This window comes from Sardina pilchardus, chromosome 14 (genome assembly GCF_963854185.1).
Source record: "Sardina pilchardus chromosome 14, fSarPil1.1, whole genome shotgun sequence".
Taxonomy (NCBI): domain Eukaryota; kingdom Metazoa; phylum Chordata; class Actinopteri; order Clupeiformes; family Clupeidae; genus Sardina; species Sardina pilchardus.
The window spans coordinates 11,680,161-11,697,574 of NC_085007.1; the positions used below are offsets into that span (position 1 = coordinate 11,680,161).

Sequence of the window (17,414 nt, forward strand, 5' to 3'; positions counted from 1 at the left end):
ATGGGGGACGGTGAAATGGCCGCGTTCGGCAAAGCCGCCATCTACCTTCGTAAGCCTGAGAAGGAGAGACTTGAGGCCCAAACCAAGCCCTTTGATGCAAAGAGTGCTTGCTATGTGTGTGACAAAGAGGAGTTGTACATCAAGGGTACAATCAAAAAGAAGGAAGGTGGCAAAGCCACTGTTGAAACGCTTGAAACCAAGGAGGTACTTTGGAAAGGCTGTTAAAATGATTCTGGTAATACAATGACATTTTCATAGAAAGTTTCTTGAATAAATCTCTTTGTTAAAGCTGTTTTCTACATTGGTTTTAGGAAAGGACAGTAAAGGAAGATGAAGTCTTCCCCATGAATCCTCCCAAGTTTGACAAAATTGAGGACATGGCCATGATGACCCACCTCAATGAAGCCTCTGTCCTGTATAACCTCAAAGAGCGTTATGCAGCATGGATGATCTACGTAAGCATTACACTTTTGACCAAATTAGGAAAAGAAAAAACATAGCTGTAAGCAGCAATGTGGGGGTCTAACAGTACAATCGCAGAAATGCCATGGCATGAGCAAGCACTCAAAGCCACTTTCATGGCAACTTTGTGCTACTAAAAATAGCACTTCGAAGTAGGCATATGTTTCTAGATAAATGGCCATGCAACATGCGTTAATAGTACCAAACTATGCAACAGCCTATATCTGCAATTAGTTTTACCAGAGGATATCAAGAATTAGGTAGCCTAATGTGAAACGTATAGAGATAGTGCCTATATTTAGTTCCATACATGATTATTCACCTGCTTATCAAACATTTCAGATTTAGAAGAGCTTTCCTTCCTCAAAATCTGCGAGGAATGGGGTCGGCTTCACGAATAAGTCCATGCTTAAAACATTTTCCGTGTGTTTTCACATATTTCCGACAGTTTTCAGTACAGCAAAATACAAATGGGACAAGATGATCCGCGTGAATAGCTTAGTGCGAATTGAATACATTTCCCTGTCTGACTGCATAGGCTACTTTGATTTTCCTCGAGTAAGCATTCATATTATTGTTGTCAATCTTGTGCAAAATATAGGAATATGATCCAGAAATCGTTGTGGCAAAGCCAGGATAAACTTCTAGTATGGGTGCGCGATGTGTTCTTACTCGGACACGAGTTTAGAGATTAATATGGTGAAAGAATTTAGGGTCAAGGTCATTCTGGTATGGATTCACTTTTTTTTACAATAGCTCCACCTTTGGATGCAGTACACAATTTTGGGTTATGGGGGTATTGGTTAGTCTGGTTTTCACCATGCTAAGCTCAATCTTTTAAGATTGAACATTAGTCTGGGGAAGATGCCCTTTGATTCTACTGCAAAAAAGGCGTGATCAATGTGCATCGTTCAAATGACTCCGTACGAGCGGGGCTAGTTGGTAAATTAAACTTTTAGCCTACCAAAGCCGGTCGGTAGAATCGCAAACACGTCCTTCTGCTGTATGAACTGTTCCGGGTCAAGTTTTTGTTCTGTTTTCAAAGAAAACGTGCCTTTTTCATCTTCCAAAACAAAAGCGACATCGGCTACTGCTTTTGTTTCGTTGCTGCTTAAGTTTCGGTATCGTCACGTCACCGGCCAATAGTGTGCCAGGACTAGAGTATGGCCATTTCTGATTGGAGCCAAAGATTCTGGCAATGCAAACTAGACCTGCTGGTATCCAGCCTGAGCTGCCGGGCGAAATTCAGAATTTGGGGAGAAATTGAACAGCACAGAAACAATAGGGTTCCTGCAGCTGCGCTGCTCGGACCCCTAATAATAATAGGAAGAGTACTAACAAAAACAATGGGGTTCTGTACCTTTGCTGCTAGACCCCCAATAATAATAGGAAGAATGCTAACAAAAACAATGGGGTTCTGCAGCTTCGCTGCTAGTACCCCAAAAATAAAAAGCTGAGAAACCAATCTTCTTTATCTCTTTCTAGACCTATTCTGGACTTTTCTGTGTCACTGTGAACCCCTACAAGTGGCTCCCAGTATACGACGACGAAGTGGTGAATGCCTACAGAGGCAAGAAGCGCGTAGAGGCCCCACCCCACATCTTCTCTGTCTCTGACAACGCATATCAGTTCATGCTCCAAGGTATGCTTTCAATTTTAAAGCCAACACTGAAAAATACATTACCTATTTGATCCATTCATGTACATCTCTATTTTGCCCCACAGACAGGGAGAATCAGTCTGTCCTGATCACGTACGTGTCAAAGTATCCCTTATAACTTTTTACAGGTTTTAATAAAGGGCTAAATTTTGCATAGCTTATAGAGTATACTCTTCTGGTACACTTTGTAATTGTAAATTACAAATATTGCAATATCTTCTATTCAATACAGCGGAGAATCTGGTGCTGGCAAGACTGTAAACACCAAGCGTGTCATCCAGTACTTTGCAACAATTGCAGTGTCTGGTGGGAAGAAGGGAGCAGCAGATGCTCCACCAGCCAGTGCTGGAAAAATTAAGGCAGGGGCCCCTTGCATATTTATAGGCTAATTATCATAGCACCAGACATGAACTTCAATAACAATATATCTATGGACTTGCAGGGCTCTCTTGAAGACCAGATTATTGCTGCCAACCCACTGCTGGAGTCTTATGGTAATGCTAAGACTGTGAGGAATGACAACTCTTCACGTTTCGTAAGTTTAGTCTCTTATCAAAACGCCTACCTCTATTTTGTTGTTTTTAGACAGAATGAACATCTTTTCTTTTAACAAAACACACTAAAACTTTATTTTATATCTAATAGTATTTTTTTTAACCATTCTCTGGTTTTCTACTTTCTACTCTACACTATCATATTTTACTTTTTGTATCAGTAAAGGCAGTATTCATTTTTACTCTTAGGTCTATTACTGAATATTTTAATATTTCTTTAATACTTTAATAGTTTCCTCATTTGTAACTTGTAACCTGCATTGGTTAACAGCTTCAGCTAAACAAATACATGTCATTTCAAAATGTAATCTCAAACAGGGTAAATTCATCAGAATTCACTTTGGCACATCTGGGAAACTGGCTAGGGCTGATATCGAGACTTGTAAGTATAACGAAATAATTCATCTGTTTAAAGAAATATTTAATTATTGCCTTAAATGTATCAAATGAAAATGCATCCTTTCCTGCTTAACAAGATCTACTGGAGAAGTCTAGAGTGACATTCCAGCTTCCTGATGAGAGAGGCTACCACATCTTCTACCAGATGATGACTAACCACAAGCCTGAGCTCATAGGTAAGGTTAATATTTTCAACCAACATTCAAAAATCAATACATGTATGTCATTCTGAATTCATAATATAATTTGACCCCTACAGAAATGTCCCTCATCACAACCAACCCCTATGACTTCCCAATGTGCAGTCAGGGTCAGATTACTGTGGCCAGCATTGATGACAAAGAGGAACTGGATGCCACAGATGTAAGTCTTCCACATAAGTATTTCCCCCCTTTGATTTCTTGAAAAAGCTCCAAAATAATCAAACAATTTATCATTTCAGGATGCCATTGATATCCTGGGTTTCAGCGGAGAGGAGAAAGTGACCATTTACAAGCTGACTGGTGCTGTGCTACATCATGGCAACATGAAATTCAAGCAAAAGCAGCGTGAGGAGCAGGCTGAGCCTGATGGCACTGAGGGTAAGTTACACTAATGGACCAGTCACTTCTAGTAATAACTAAAGGGTACTCTACTCTTATTTATTTATCCATTCACTCATTCATTTTTGACTGATTCTCAAGCAGAACCATTGTCACTGCTACTGTACACCATGCCCAAAAATGAAATACCGCCATGTGATTATATCAACATGGATATTCATGTATATTCATATTCTAAATTTCCTTCTGGATTAAGAAACTATCTATCTTCATTTAAAGACAAACATTTACAAAACAATGGTCACTCTGATACCTTTCTTTTTGTGAGACTTGTCTATCTTAGACAAATGTTCTGATTTAGGGAGAGGAGATTTAGGTGAACAAACGTGTTTCATAAGTTGTCCCGAATTTGTTTGGAGTGTGGAGTATGAAATTGGTTGCTACAAATGTCAAAATGCTACACTTTGGCACTTTTTTTTAGATGCTGACAAAGTCGCTTACCTTCTGGGCCTGAACTCCGCTGACATGCTGAAAGCTTTGTGCTACCCAAGAGTGAAAGTTGGAAATGAGTTTGTCACCAAGGGTCAGACTGTGCCACAGGTATTATTCTAGTCACTAAGAGCTTCACAAGATCACAAACCACTTGGCAGAGTTTGGACAGAATTGCTCATAGTGAAATTACCTGTTTTTATCATATAAGCATTTTAGTTTTAGGTTTGAATATAGCATGACCGTTGTTTGAATATTCTGTTTCAGGTCAATAACTCAGTTTCGGCCTTGTCCAAGTCCATCTATGAGAGGATGTTCTTGTGGATGGTCATCCGTATCAACCAGATGTTGGACACTAAACAGTCAAGCCAGTTCTTTATCGGTGTGCTGGATATTGCTGGCTTTGAGATTTTCGATGTGAGTGTTATTCACCAATTCAATAGTTGTTCACCAACTATTTATTTCTAGTGACTCATGTTGTAATATTCTCCAATTATGTATGACATTTCTCCTACATAGTACAACAGCATGGAGCAGCTGTGCATCAACTTCACCAATGAGAAACTGCAACAGTTCTTCAACCACCACATGTTCGTTCTGGAGCAAGAGGAGTACAAGAAAGAGGGCATTGAATGGGAGTTCATTGACTTTGGCATGGACTTGGCTGCTTGCATTGAACTCATTGAGAAGGTCAGTTTCAATGAATCAAATGAGTCAAGCACTAGATTTGTGTTGTTTTATAATTCCTACTTTTAAAACTAAGCTCATTTTCCAACAGCCAATGGGAGTCTTTGCCATCCTTGAAGAGGAGTGCATGTTCCCTAAGGCCTCTGACACCACTTTCAAGAACAAGCTGTATGACCAGCATCTTGGCAAGAATAGGGCCTTTGAGAAGCCCAAGCCCAAAAAAGGCTGTGCTGAGGCCCACTTCTCCCTGGTGCACTATGCCGGCACTGTGGACTACAATGTTACTGGATGGCTGGACAAGAACAAGGATCCACTGAACGATTCTGTTATTCAGCTGTACCAGAAGTCGGGAGTTAAACTCCTGCCTACCTTGTACCCACCTGTTGTTGAGGGTAACAAAAAACCTATACATGCCTTCAAGCTCATGCAAAAATATCCTGTTCATGAAATACAAAAAACTGCATATACATATACCTCAACTATTGAATAAATTGTGTGTCACCAGAGCAAGGTGGTGGTGGTAAGAAGAAGAAGAAGGGTGGCTCCATGCAGACTGTGTCATCACAGTTCAGGGTATGTACATTAAACCAAAAACAAAACAAAAAATCATCCTACTAAAAAGCAGAGCGGATCTTTTGATTGCATTTTTATCTCAACAGGAGAACTTGGGCAAGCTGATGACCAACTTGAGGAGCACCCATCCTCACTTTGTGCGTTGTCTGATTCCAAATGAAATTAAGAAACCAGGTAAAGGGTGTTTGGTAGTCAATGAAGATATAGGCATTATTCATCTATTATGTTGAGAATATGAGATCTCATCTCTATTTGACATGCAGGTTATATGCAGAACTTCCTGGTCATCCATCAGCTCAGGTGCAATGGTGTGCTGGAGGGTATCAGAATCTGCAGAAAGGGTTTCCCAAGCAGAATCCTCTACGGTGACTTCAAGCAGAGGTGAACTGAGAAAGCCAATGAAGTATTACATATATTCAATATTGTCTTTAGAGAGGAAAAGGTAATGCTTTATATGGACATTTATTTCATTCAGATACAAAGTGCTGAATGCCAGTGTCATCCCTGATGGTCAGTTCATTGATAACAAGAAGGCTGCTGAGAAGCTCTTGGGATCCATTGATGTTGATCACACACAATACAAGTTTGGACACACAAAGGTAGATACCATGCAATCTAGAGCACAATTTTTCTGTGTCAGATTCATCCTGATATTTTCCTTATTATTGTAATATTTTTTCTCTTTTCAGGTGTTCTTCAAAGCTGGTCTGCTGGGTACCCTAGAAGAGTTGCGAGATGAGAAACTGGCTTCTCTGGTCACAATGACTCAGGCTCTCTGCCGTGCATACCTGATGAGGAGGGAGTTTGTGAAGATGATGGAAAGGAGGTACATTTGTATATCAAACACATTCAGAAGTTTGTAACCCTCTGAATTAACAATGCAATTGTTGTTTGTTAAATGAAAATCTTAAATATGCCTGAGAAGATCCTATTATATGTTTTACTAGGATAATAACGGTATTGTAAATTTCACAATATTGCGATATCAAAAGTGTCTCGATATCATTGTGGACATGTGATGGTATGAAAGGATATAACAGGCAAAAATGTAGTAGTTTAATTTCATTTTGTATGCAACAATGCACTGCATACAAATGAGAGTTTGAATTCACAGAGAATGTTTCATTATCTACCAAATTACTAAACTATTAAGCTTCTTTCAATCTGATGTAGGCAATTGATATCTTAGTTCATTGCCTATAGAAAAATGTCAGATTAGCATGAAGCATATAATAACAGACAGTTTTCCTTTATGCATGTCATAATATCATCATCATATCATGTGTGAGATGTGATGTGATGTGGTATCTAATGACCACGTTTTGCCTATTAATACCAAAATTACCATCCATATTTATGCCATTTAACTACCCGTTTATGGTCTAATACCAAAAGTAAGTTGGTACTGCGGATTGTCAATGAGGTATTATCCTATTGTGTGATTTTGATACGGTTACATCCCTACTTTCTAACCATTTAATGTAATCATGATTCCACAAAGAATATTTAAGTATACGTTTCACCACTCTTCTTGTGTAGGGAGGCTATCTTCACCATTCAGTACAACATACGCTCATTCATGAATGTCAAGACTTGGCCTTGGATGAAGGTGTACTACAAGATCAAACCTCTGCTGAAGAGTGCTGAAACTGAAAAAGAGCTGGCCGGTCTGAAGGAGAGCTTTGAGAAACTCAAAGTGGACCATGAAAAGACAACAGCCAGGAAGAAGGAGCTGGAGGAGAAGATGGTGGCTTTGGTGCAAGAGAGGAATGACCTGGCACTGCAAGTGTCATCCGTAAGTGTATACCATATGATTTCAACATTCAAAGCACTGCCCCGTCTCAGCATTATGTTCTCAATAGCATCTAATGTCATGCTTGTATCGTATGTTTACAATAGGGATCTGAGGGTCTCAATGATGCTGAGGAGAGGTGTGAGGGTCTTATCAAAAGTAAGATCCAACTTGAGGCCAAGCTCAAAGAGACAACCGAGAGACTGGAGGATGAAGAGGAAATTAATGCTGAGCTGACTGCCAAGAAGAGGAAACTGGAGGATGAGTGCTCTGAGCTCAAGAAGGACATTGATGATCTGGAGCTGACCTTGGCCAAAGTGGAGAAGGAGAAACATGCCACTGAGAACAAGGTCAGGAATAAAATGCTGACCAATGTAATCTGTAAAAAATAAAACATCTAAGTCACATTGTTAACTAATGTTAAACTTCCTCTATGCAGGTCAAGAACCTAACTGAAGAGATGGCCTCTCAGGATGAGTCCGTAGCTAAGCTGACAAAAGAGAAGAAAGCCCTCCAAGAGGCCCACCAGCAGACTCTTGATGATCTTCAGGCAGAAGAAGACAAAGTCAACACTCTCACCAAATCCAAGACTAAGCTTGAACAGCAAGTGGATGATGTAAGTACAAATATCAACATTTGACAATGTACAGTATCCTACTGAAATTTGACCATTTCTTACATTCTCACCTCACATTTCAAATTTGCAGCTTGAGGGTTCCCTGGAGCAAGAAAAGAAGCTCCGTATGGACCTTGAGAGAGCCAAGCGAAAGCTTGAGGGTGACCTGAAGTTGGCCCAGGAGAACATCATGGATCTAGAGAATGACAAGCAGCAGTCTGAGGAGAAGATAAAGAAGTAAAAGCATTACTTATTACAAAATATTACTGTTTAATTCCCATGTATACAGCCAACTTGAGAAAGTATTCTTCCTTTTCTCCAATCTGTTTTTAATCAGGAAGGACTTTGAAACAAGTCAACTTCTTAGTAAGATTGAAGATGAACAGTCCCTTGGTGCTCAGCTACAGAAGAAGATCAAAGAGCTTCAGGTTTACTTGTTATCCACAAACTCAAAGTCTGAGCTTTATTAGTTCTCTTTCTAACTTATAATTTTTTTTCCCAATAGGCCCGCATTGAGGAAGTGGAGGAAGAGATTGAGGCTGAGCGTGCAGCTCGTGCCAAGGTTGAGAAGCAGAGAGCTGATCTCTCCAGGGAACTTGAAGAGATTAGTGAAAGGCTTGAGGAAGCTGGTGGTGCCACAGCTGCTCAGATTGAGATGAGCAAAAAGCGTGAGGCTGAGTTCCAGAAGTTGCGTCGTGACCTTGAGGAGTCCACCCTGCAGCATGAAGCTACTGCTGCTGCTCTCCGCAAGAAGCAGGCCGACAGCGTGGCTGAGCTGGGAGAGCAGATTGACAACCTCCAGCGTGTCAAGCAGAAGCTTGAGAAGGAGAAGAGTGAATACAAGATGGAAATTGATGATCTCGCCAGCAACATGGAGGCTGTTGCTAAAGCTAAGGTTGGTGAGATGATTAACCTCATGTTATCTTGTAAACAAATCAATTTACATTAATTTGAATAATGTTTTGCTACAAATGGACATTTTGATGAACAGGGAAATCTGGAGAAGATGTGCCGCACCCTTGAGGACCAACTTAGCGAAACCAAGGCCAAGAGTGATGAGGGTGCCCGTCAGGTCAATGACCTTAGTGCTCAGAGAGCACGACTTCAGACTGAAAATGGTGAGCTTGGTCGCTTGGTTGAGGAGAAAGATGCCCTTGTGTCTCAGCTGACTAGAAGTAAGCAGGCCTTCACTCAGCAAGTTGAGGAGCTGAAAAGACTGAATGAAGAGGAAGTCAAGGTACTAATACCTTTGCATGAAATTAAATTGGATACCATAAATCACCTTTTGGGAAAAGCTTAATAAACACCCTTACTTGTTAACAAACAGGCCAAGAATGCCCTGGCTCATGCAGTTCAGTCAGCTCGTCATGACAGCGACCTTCTAAGGGAACAGTTTGAGGAGGAGCAGGAAGCAAAGGCTGAGCTTCAACGTGGCATGTCCAAGGCCAACAGCGAGGTTGCTCAGTGGAGGACCAAATACGAAACTGACGCTATCCAGCGCACTGAGGAGCTTGAAGAGTCCAAGTGTGTTAAAGAACGTAATTTGGATATAGATTTTGTTCACCTTCTATTTACTGGCACATATAAATCTGGTGTTTTTCTTTTCAGAAAAAAGCTTGCCCAGCGTCTCCAGGAGGCTGAGGAGCAAATTGAGGCTGTCAACTCTAAATGTGCCTCTCTGGATAAGACCAAGCAGAGACTCCAGGGTGAGGTTGAGGACCTCATGATTGATGTGGAGAGAGCCAATGGTCTAGCTGCCAACCTTGACAAGAAGCAAAGAAACTTTGACAAGGTAATACCAACAAAACATCATTCAAATGTGGAATGTAGGTACAAGTTTAATAAGTGTAAGCCTTACATCAAAATTATTTGTTAAAGGTCCTGGCAGAATGGAAGCAGAAGTACGAAGAGGGTCAAGCAGAGTTGGAAGGTGCCCAGAAAGAGGCTCGTACTCTCAGCACTGAGCTGTTCAAGATGAAGAACTCCTATGAGGAGTCTCTAGACCACCTTGAGACCCTGAAGAGGGAGAGCAAGAACTTGCAACGTGAGTCAACAATAACATAAAAAAATCCCCCTCAAAAAATATTTTTATAACTTAAAACAAATCCCCTTCAAAAAATATTTTTTAAACTGCCAGAATATGTTGTCTTTAATATAACTGCATATTTTCAGAGGAGATTTCTGACCTGACTGAGCAGCTTGGTGAGACTGGAAAAAGCATCCATGAGTTGGAGAAGGCCAAGAAAACTGTTGAGACTGAGAAGTCTGAGATCCAAACAGCCCTGGAAGAGGCTGAGGTAAAAAATCAGACGGGCTTTTCTATACAATGAGAAACTGAGATGAGAGATTAAGATGTTTTTTACATTATAAAATCAATCTTCTTTTTTTAGGGAACTCTTGAGCATGAGGAGTCCAAGATTCTTCGTGTTCAACTTGAGCTCAACCAGATCAAGGGTGAGGTTGACAGGAAGCTTGCAGAGAAAGATGAGGAGATGGAGCAGATCAAGAGGAACGCCCAGAGAATAGCCGACTCCATGCAGAGCACTCTGGATTCTGAGGTCAGGAGCAGAAATGATGCCCTGAGAATCAAAAAGAAGATGGAGGGTGACCTCAATGAGATGGAGATTCAGCTGAGCCATTCTAACCGCCAGGCTTCTGAGTCCCAGAAACAACTGAGAAATGTGCAGGGTCAACTCAAGGTCAGTTATATCATAAAATATAAAAAATGATCCCGTCTGATTTAATCCTACTATTACTATATGGTTAATAGTAACAAGTGTGTCCTTAAATCAAATCAATAGTATATGATTTCTTCTGAGCTGTCTGTTGGTAGCATGAGCATGACATGTCTTTTGTCATTGCATGTTTTTCTTTTAGGATGCCCAACTGCACCTTGATGATGCTGTCAGAGGACAGGAAGACATGAAGGAGCAGGTTGCCATGGTGGAGCGCAGGAACACCCTGATGGTGTCTGAGATTGAGGAGCTCAGAGTTGCACTGGAGCAGACAGAGAGAGGCCGCAAAGTGGCTGAACAGGAGCTGGTTGATGCCAGTGAGCGTGTTGGCCTCCTGCACTCCCAGGTAGAGAGACGGATGTTACAAAATGAATGAACTAAAATATACAATATAAGATATATGAATTACAATTGACATGATCTGGTTTGTGAATTTTAGAACACAAGTCTGATTAACACCAAGAAGAAGCTTGAGTCTGACCTGGTTCAAGTCCAAGGTGAGGTTGATGATATTGTCCAGGAGTCTAGAAATGCTGAGGACAAGGCCAAGAAGGCCATCACTGATGTAAGCAGGGTTTTTTTTCATACTTTCGCATTATAAATACTGTATGCAGCTAGTGTGATCTAAAACACAATGTTACATTATTCAGGCTGCCATGATGGCAGAGGAGCTGAAGAAGGAGCAGGACACCAGTTCTCATCTGGAGAGGATGAAGAAGAACCTGGAGGTCACTGTAAAGGATCTGCAGCACCGCCTGGATGAGGCAGAGAATCTGGCCATGAAAGGTGGCAAGAAACAACTTCAGAAACTGGAGTCCAGGGTGAGTGACTAATTGGGTGAGAAAAAAATGTGGAGAATGTAATTAATAAAATGGAGACATTGTCTTGAATTAAAACATTGCTTATGTTAAGGTTCGTGAGCTGGAAAATGAGATTGAGGCTGAACAGAGACGTGGTGCTGATGCTATCAAGGGTGTCCGGAAATATGAGAGGAGAGTGAAGGAGCTCACATACCAGGTGCAAATTTTCTTTAATCACTATTGAACAGCATTTCTTCAGCTTGAGAAGGACCACGACTGACAGGTTGGTTGTCTTTTCAGACTGAGGAGGACAAGAAAAACGGAGGCAGACTGCAGGACCTGGTTGACAAGCTGCAGCTGAAGGTCAAAGCATACAAGAGGCAGTCTGAGGAAGCTGTAAGTAGTTTCTTAAGTTGCCAGTATGGTCAAATTTGCCGTGGATCTGCCCAAGGTTTCTTCCTGAACAAGGGAGTTTTTCCTTGCCCCTGTTGCTTCTGGGTGTTCCTTGGTGCTCCCCAACCCCTCTTTTGTATAGTATCCATTTTTTTCTTTTTAATGTATTTATGGACACTTGAGCAAAAGGAATTTCATTACTTATAAATTATTTTTATGAGTACAGGACAATAAACTTGAACTTGAACTTGAACAAATTTTGTATAAACAAGATAGTTTTTTTTTAGCTTAATTTGAAAACACTGGACTTAAAAGAATAACGTGTTTTCAATTTACTCCTTTTAAAAGAACCTGGAGCCTAAATTAATCTTCACAAATATGGGTATGCTTCAAAACAGAAGCCTTGACACTCATCAGACATGTTTGCTCATTAATAGGAGGAGCAATCCAATTCCCACCTGTCTAAGTTGAGGAAGGTTCAGCATGAGCTGGAGGAGGCTGAGGAGCGGGCTGACATTGCTGAATCCCAGGTCAACAAAATGAGAGCAAAGAGCCGTGACTCTGGAAAGGTAAATCTAATTTACTTTATTTCAATGTATTATGTCAGCCATCACCATATGTTTATACAAAATTTTATTTAATTCCTCAATTTCTCTTTTTCAGGGCAAGGAGGCTGCAGAGTAAATCCTGTGAACTGTCTGGTCACTCCTTTGGATTAATATCCTGATTACTGTGTCCATTTTGTAATTCCTACACAATAAAAGTCTCTTCAGAGTATTTGCGTATATTGTATTTAATCAGAATCAGAATTAGCTGTGATCAGAATCACACTCAGAATAATATGGTTGTTTTTGTAATATGTTTCTACCTCCCTATTTAAATATAAAGTCACTTTTAAAGGTAAACTATGCAACATTTTTCAGTTAATCAATTTGTTCCATACTGTTATATACGATTAAATGAGTCATTACCAATCGAACGGTGTTTTTTTTTCGGCCGCCCTAGTGGTCTGTAGCGGTAGAACCACGCTTGCAATTTCAGGAGCCGCCGGGCACGCACCCATGCTCTACTCCAGGAAGTGTCATGTAAAGTCTCATGAAAAGGCACGGCAGACTGACCGATTGACGAGTTTTGTAAAATATACACGCTAAAGCTGTAGGGGAAGCTCTGCAGAGAAATATACAAGCATAAAATGAGCGAAAACGAAAAGTTAAAGCGAAACCGCGATGAAATCGCCAATCCTGCATAGTTTTCCTTTAAAATGTTTCAACCTCCCTATTTGAATATAAAGTCCCTTTTAAAATGTCCCGGTCTACATTAAGTTAAAACCGACTTCTGCTCCCAGTCTAGCACTTGGTCAAATTAGGACAGACTGTGGTTTATGGTTTAAAGAAACACCATGTAAGTTTTGCTCTTGGGGTCCCCCTACAGTTGGGAAACAGTATTGTCTTCTACTACTGTCATAAAATCTGTCATCCTCACATCAGGGAAGGCTAAACGCAAGTCCACCTCTTAAATTTCAGAAATCGAGTTAATCATTTATCATCTTTTAACATTCAAACATCACACTGTATTACCCACATTCACAATATGTGCACTCATCAACACTCTAGGAACCATTTAATACCACTGGAATTGATATAAACATTAGTCAATAACCTCCACCATCATCAAAGACGTTCTGAATGCCTTTTTTAAAAATCTGATACTGTACGTCGCAGTCCACCTCACTGAGATTGCAGAATTCATAGTTTACTCACCTCTTATTTTACCACTACATCTCTGGATACACGTGCATCTGACAAGCCAAAACCCCCGAACTCTGAAGAAGGAGGCCTCACATCTTGGGCAGACTGCCTGCTTTATCCCAGGTTTTGGCAACACTGTTAGCTGCATGACTAACTCATTGGAACACAATGAAACGGTGATACCAAGACATCCCAGGTGTTCCTTTGCCTCATTGGTTCAGTGCGAATCTGTTGGATAAATGTATTGCTGTGACAAAATATGTCAGTTCAATGTAATAACATTGTGTTTGATAGAAAAACATGGGGTTTTTTTGTCACATTGACTAAACCACAAAACATGAAATTCAACAAACTAGATAGATATAGATACTAGATAGATAGATAGCTAGATAGATAGATACTTTATTGACCTTGAATTTTTTGGGGATCAATAAAGTATCTATATATCTATCTATCTATCTAGTTTGTTACATGTTATGTTTTGTCGTTTAGTAAATGTGACATGAAGGCCTATTTATGCTGGCTGTGTCACAAATACGTGGAAATGACATACTGTAAATACTTCATGTAAACTTAACTTATTAAATTCCATTGAAATTACTAGATCAAATTGGGTTGTCACAGCATGAATCAGTTTTGTAAACTTAGACATTTCATGTGGAACCAAGACATTTCATGTGTTCATTTGCCATTCTTTGCTTCATATTGATCTAACATGATTCTGTTGGATGAATTTATTGCTATGGCAGAAAGTGCCAGTTCAATGTATTAACATTGTGTTTGAAAGCAAAAACATGAGTTTGTTTAACTTAATGTTTTGTGATCTAATAAATGTGACAAACCCTGTTCCTTTTTCTTGACAATGATATATACGCTTACCTTAGGTGATTCAATGAGATAAATTGATTGTTCAATTGGAATGACTATTTGATCACAATAATGTGTCATTCAAAACTAGGCTGTTTTATGTCATTGTAATGTAATATGGTTCAATAAATTGGACAGACCTGACTTTTCCTTTTGGATGCACACAGTATCAGTTGTTTGATGGCACAATGTTTCAACCTCAAGGAATGCTTCTGAATACTGTGACACAACATATTAAGCATGTTTCATTTAAAGACTTCATCTTAAACATTGAAGATAATAAGTACACCTGAATAAGTAAATGCCACCTGTATAACACAATCCCTTTGAAATTACATGAATTAATTGACCAAATTGGGTAGCCACAGCATACATTAATTTTGTAAATCGAAAGAGAAATACTGTACGAATTCTACATTTAGTCAATCGATTGCATGTTATTTTAAAGAATGTGCAAATGTACACAATTAAAAAAGTAAATCCAGTGTTTTTTTTTGTTCAGTGTATATCTATCCATCTGCACCCATCCATATCCATCTGCCTATATCCATACATCCAATCATGATTTGAAGAGACTCACCTGGTGCTATCACAATCATTTGACTTCATTTAATAAGAGATTCATTTATTTCAAGACTTCTGATCCTAAAAACACATTTGGCTGCCAGTGCATTGACCAAATTGGTCTTGATAAATCGTCTTTAAAAAGTCAGACTCATATTAGATTTAAGTACAAAATGATTTGACGAGAGGGTGCTAGGTAAGTCTCTTTACATTTAAAATAATAGCAAAAAGATATATAAGATTAATAACACTTTGGATTAGATTGGCAAGATTTTGTTGTTTTGCAGTGTAGACTGAAGCAGTTTAAAGGTCATGTGGCAGATCAAATCAGTGGTGCCTTCAAACTGAACGGAACATACCAGTCTCATAATAAATATGTCAGCATGGTGTTTCAGCTATGGAGATGGTTGGTTGCAGATGCTTGAAGAGCCAACATAAAAAAAATAAAACACACCTTAATAGGCCAACAAGGGTAGCCTGGAAAAGGGTAACAATTATATAAATAGTTTCAAAAATTATATGATTGTTTCTTATTACTTATGATACCCACTCTTGAGCTTTACTAAGCTTTAAGCTATTTCTTCACAGTGATGTCTATTTGCACTTATGCCCATATCTACAGCGTTTACAATAAAACTGTCACTGAGCACCAGTAATATAACTGCTGTGGTCTTCGCTTTTGGAACACTGACATAAAATTTACTGCATGGTGGGCATATATGTAGAATGCAGCACATGTGCATCATTACATGTGATTTATTTCAAGGGGCCTACAAGTCAAAAGCAAAAATACATAGACAAACATACTGTATGTGTGGGGCAAGCATTGCACTCTAATTATGACATATAATTCAAATTAAATGCATTTGTGAATGTAAAAGTATATGGCAACTGAATTATTTTAAGTTAATTTTAAGTGAAAACTTATTGATGGAAATCATTGCTCAATGTGTTCCTTCCATTAACTTCTTATTTCTGTTTTTTTTTCTGTCCAGTTAAGCCTAGCCACAGATTTTTTACCCACAGTGTTTTAATATATGTATGATTAAATCCTAATTTAACCCATACATTAATCAGTTAAAATATAGACAAAATCATTTCACAAATGAGCCCTTACCACGAGGTAAACCACCTATTTTGTTGTTGTGTGTGACAGTGAAGTTGAGGCAATGTTTAAATAGATCCACAAACATCAATCAAACACACATTGCCTTAAAAGCTCTGCTTAGTTGACAGAATACAGCCAATATAAGGACCTGCTGGGAGTATGGGAGGACTGCAGGGGGGTTCCAGTGCACAGTAAGTTTTTCTTTACGTTCACAGACAGACAGACAGGACGTGGCTCCTAGTCCTTGCCATCATCTCTAAAGCATGTAATTAATGAACCTAAGCTACATTACATGTATTCCTTTACTAAAATAATTGACTGTAAATTTCATCATTTTTAGATATCATAACAACTGAGAACATTTCATCTGGTTTTGGGAGGAAAAGGTAAGGTATAGCTGTACTGTACATCTGATTTATCTGAACAGTCCAGACTTTTAATTTTTACAGTGTTGCTGTAAACTTAATGTTTTGAGAGGCATTCACTGATTTGAATGAGGTCTTTGTGACCTTTCTGATCTTTCTGAGTGTGGCAGACTTTTCAAATGCCTGTAGATACTTTTTACAAATCTGGAATTGCAATGCTTGTTGTGCTGTCACACAGTTGTATGTAATGTAAGTATGTACTGTAAGTATGTATTTCTGAATCTGAATGTATGTATGTATGTAGCTGTGTGCATATACGAATCTGTACATGTATGAATGAATCTATGTGTGTTTTTTTTTTGGAACGTGCTGGTGCGACACTATAGAGTCAAAACAACACCATAAAGATTGTGTGTTCGTAGAAATAATTTGTACATGTGAAATATTGAAATATTTCTACAAGTACGTTTCTGTGCACAAGCACAATTTTATACAAAACTCTATTACACATGTGAATACCTTTTCATTGGCACAAAATCTTTATGGCATTTTTTTACTCCATACACAGGTGTAGCTTCTTTTCAGGTCTAATTTCTTTAGAAATATTCAGTCTTTGCAGATGGTGTCCAGATGAAACCACTCTGAGTGCACTCATTAAGATGTTCAAACTTACTGTTTGAAGTGGAACTCTAGAAGGCACAGAACCATTTTTCTTGTGTAAAGGACAGCCAATAGCCAACATGTTTGAGGGTTTTCCAAAGGGATGTGATTATATCTGACGATGATGCAGCAAATAAATCGGTTCAATTATTATTTAGATATAGACTGATTTTACAAAAGACTTTGAAAAAGTTTGATATTTTATTACCCTTTGAGTTTGAGTACCCTGTCTACATTGATAAGCTCCATATATGGACGTTAGGCAAGCAACTGTGGCTTTCCATCTTTTCTCTCCTAATGACTGTCAACCACTTTATTTGCCATACTGTGTTTGTACGTGTCTGATTATTATATAAAGTGTGTTACCTTGAAACTGTCTGCTCTTCACGTTTATGATTAA

At 39.2% G+C, this 17,414-nt stretch overlaps 1 protein-coding gene across 1 annotated transcript; it reads left to right on the top strand.

The window, feature by feature from the left end:
* On the top strand, positions 1–12,386 carry LOC134100423 (myosin heavy chain, fast skeletal muscle-like). The gene is made up of 38 exons (XM_062553611.1): positions 1–204; positions 312–455; positions 1,948–2,104; positions 2,188–2,215; positions 2,355–2,475; positions 2,559–2,657; positions 2,995–3,058; positions 3,153–3,251; positions 3,335–3,438; positions 3,518–3,656; positions 4,099–4,217; positions 4,374–4,523; positions 4,626–4,796; positions 4,885–5,185; positions 5,299–5,366; positions 5,453–5,540; positions 5,630–5,747; positions 5,842–5,965; positions 6,056–6,192; positions 6,906–7,161; positions 7,266–7,508; positions 7,598–7,774; positions 7,866–8,011; positions 8,112–8,202; positions 8,280–8,669; positions 8,766–9,011; positions 9,102–9,298; positions 9,383–9,566; positions 9,653–9,818; positions 9,947–10,071; positions 10,165–10,473; positions 10,652–10,855; positions 10,949–11,074; positions 11,160–11,330; positions 11,422–11,526; positions 11,610–11,705; positions 12,140–12,271; positions 12,366–12,386. The coding sequence occupies exons 1-38, from the start codon at positions 1–3 to the stop codon at positions 12,384–12,386; spliced, it is 5,820 nt and encodes a 1,939-aa protein (XP_062409595.1).
* The last annotated feature ends 5,028 nt before the right edge of the window (positions 12,387–17,414 follow it).

What these genes read in the sequence shown, in the direction of transcription:
- LOC134100423 (XM_062553611.1), top strand. Translation starts at nt 1, where the DNA reads ATGGGGGACGGTGAAATGGCCGCGTTCGGCAAAGCCGCCATCTACCTT. An exon ending in AATCAGTCTGTCCTGATCAC is followed by an intron (nt 2,216 to 2,354) that starts GTACGTGTCAAA and finishes TATTCAATACAG; the next exon opens with CGGAGAATCTGGTGCTGGCA. An exon ending in GGAGAGCAAGAACTTGCAAC is followed by an intron (nt 9,819 to 9,946) that starts GTGAGTCAACAA and finishes GCATATTTTCAG; the next exon opens with AGGAGATTTCTGACCTGACT.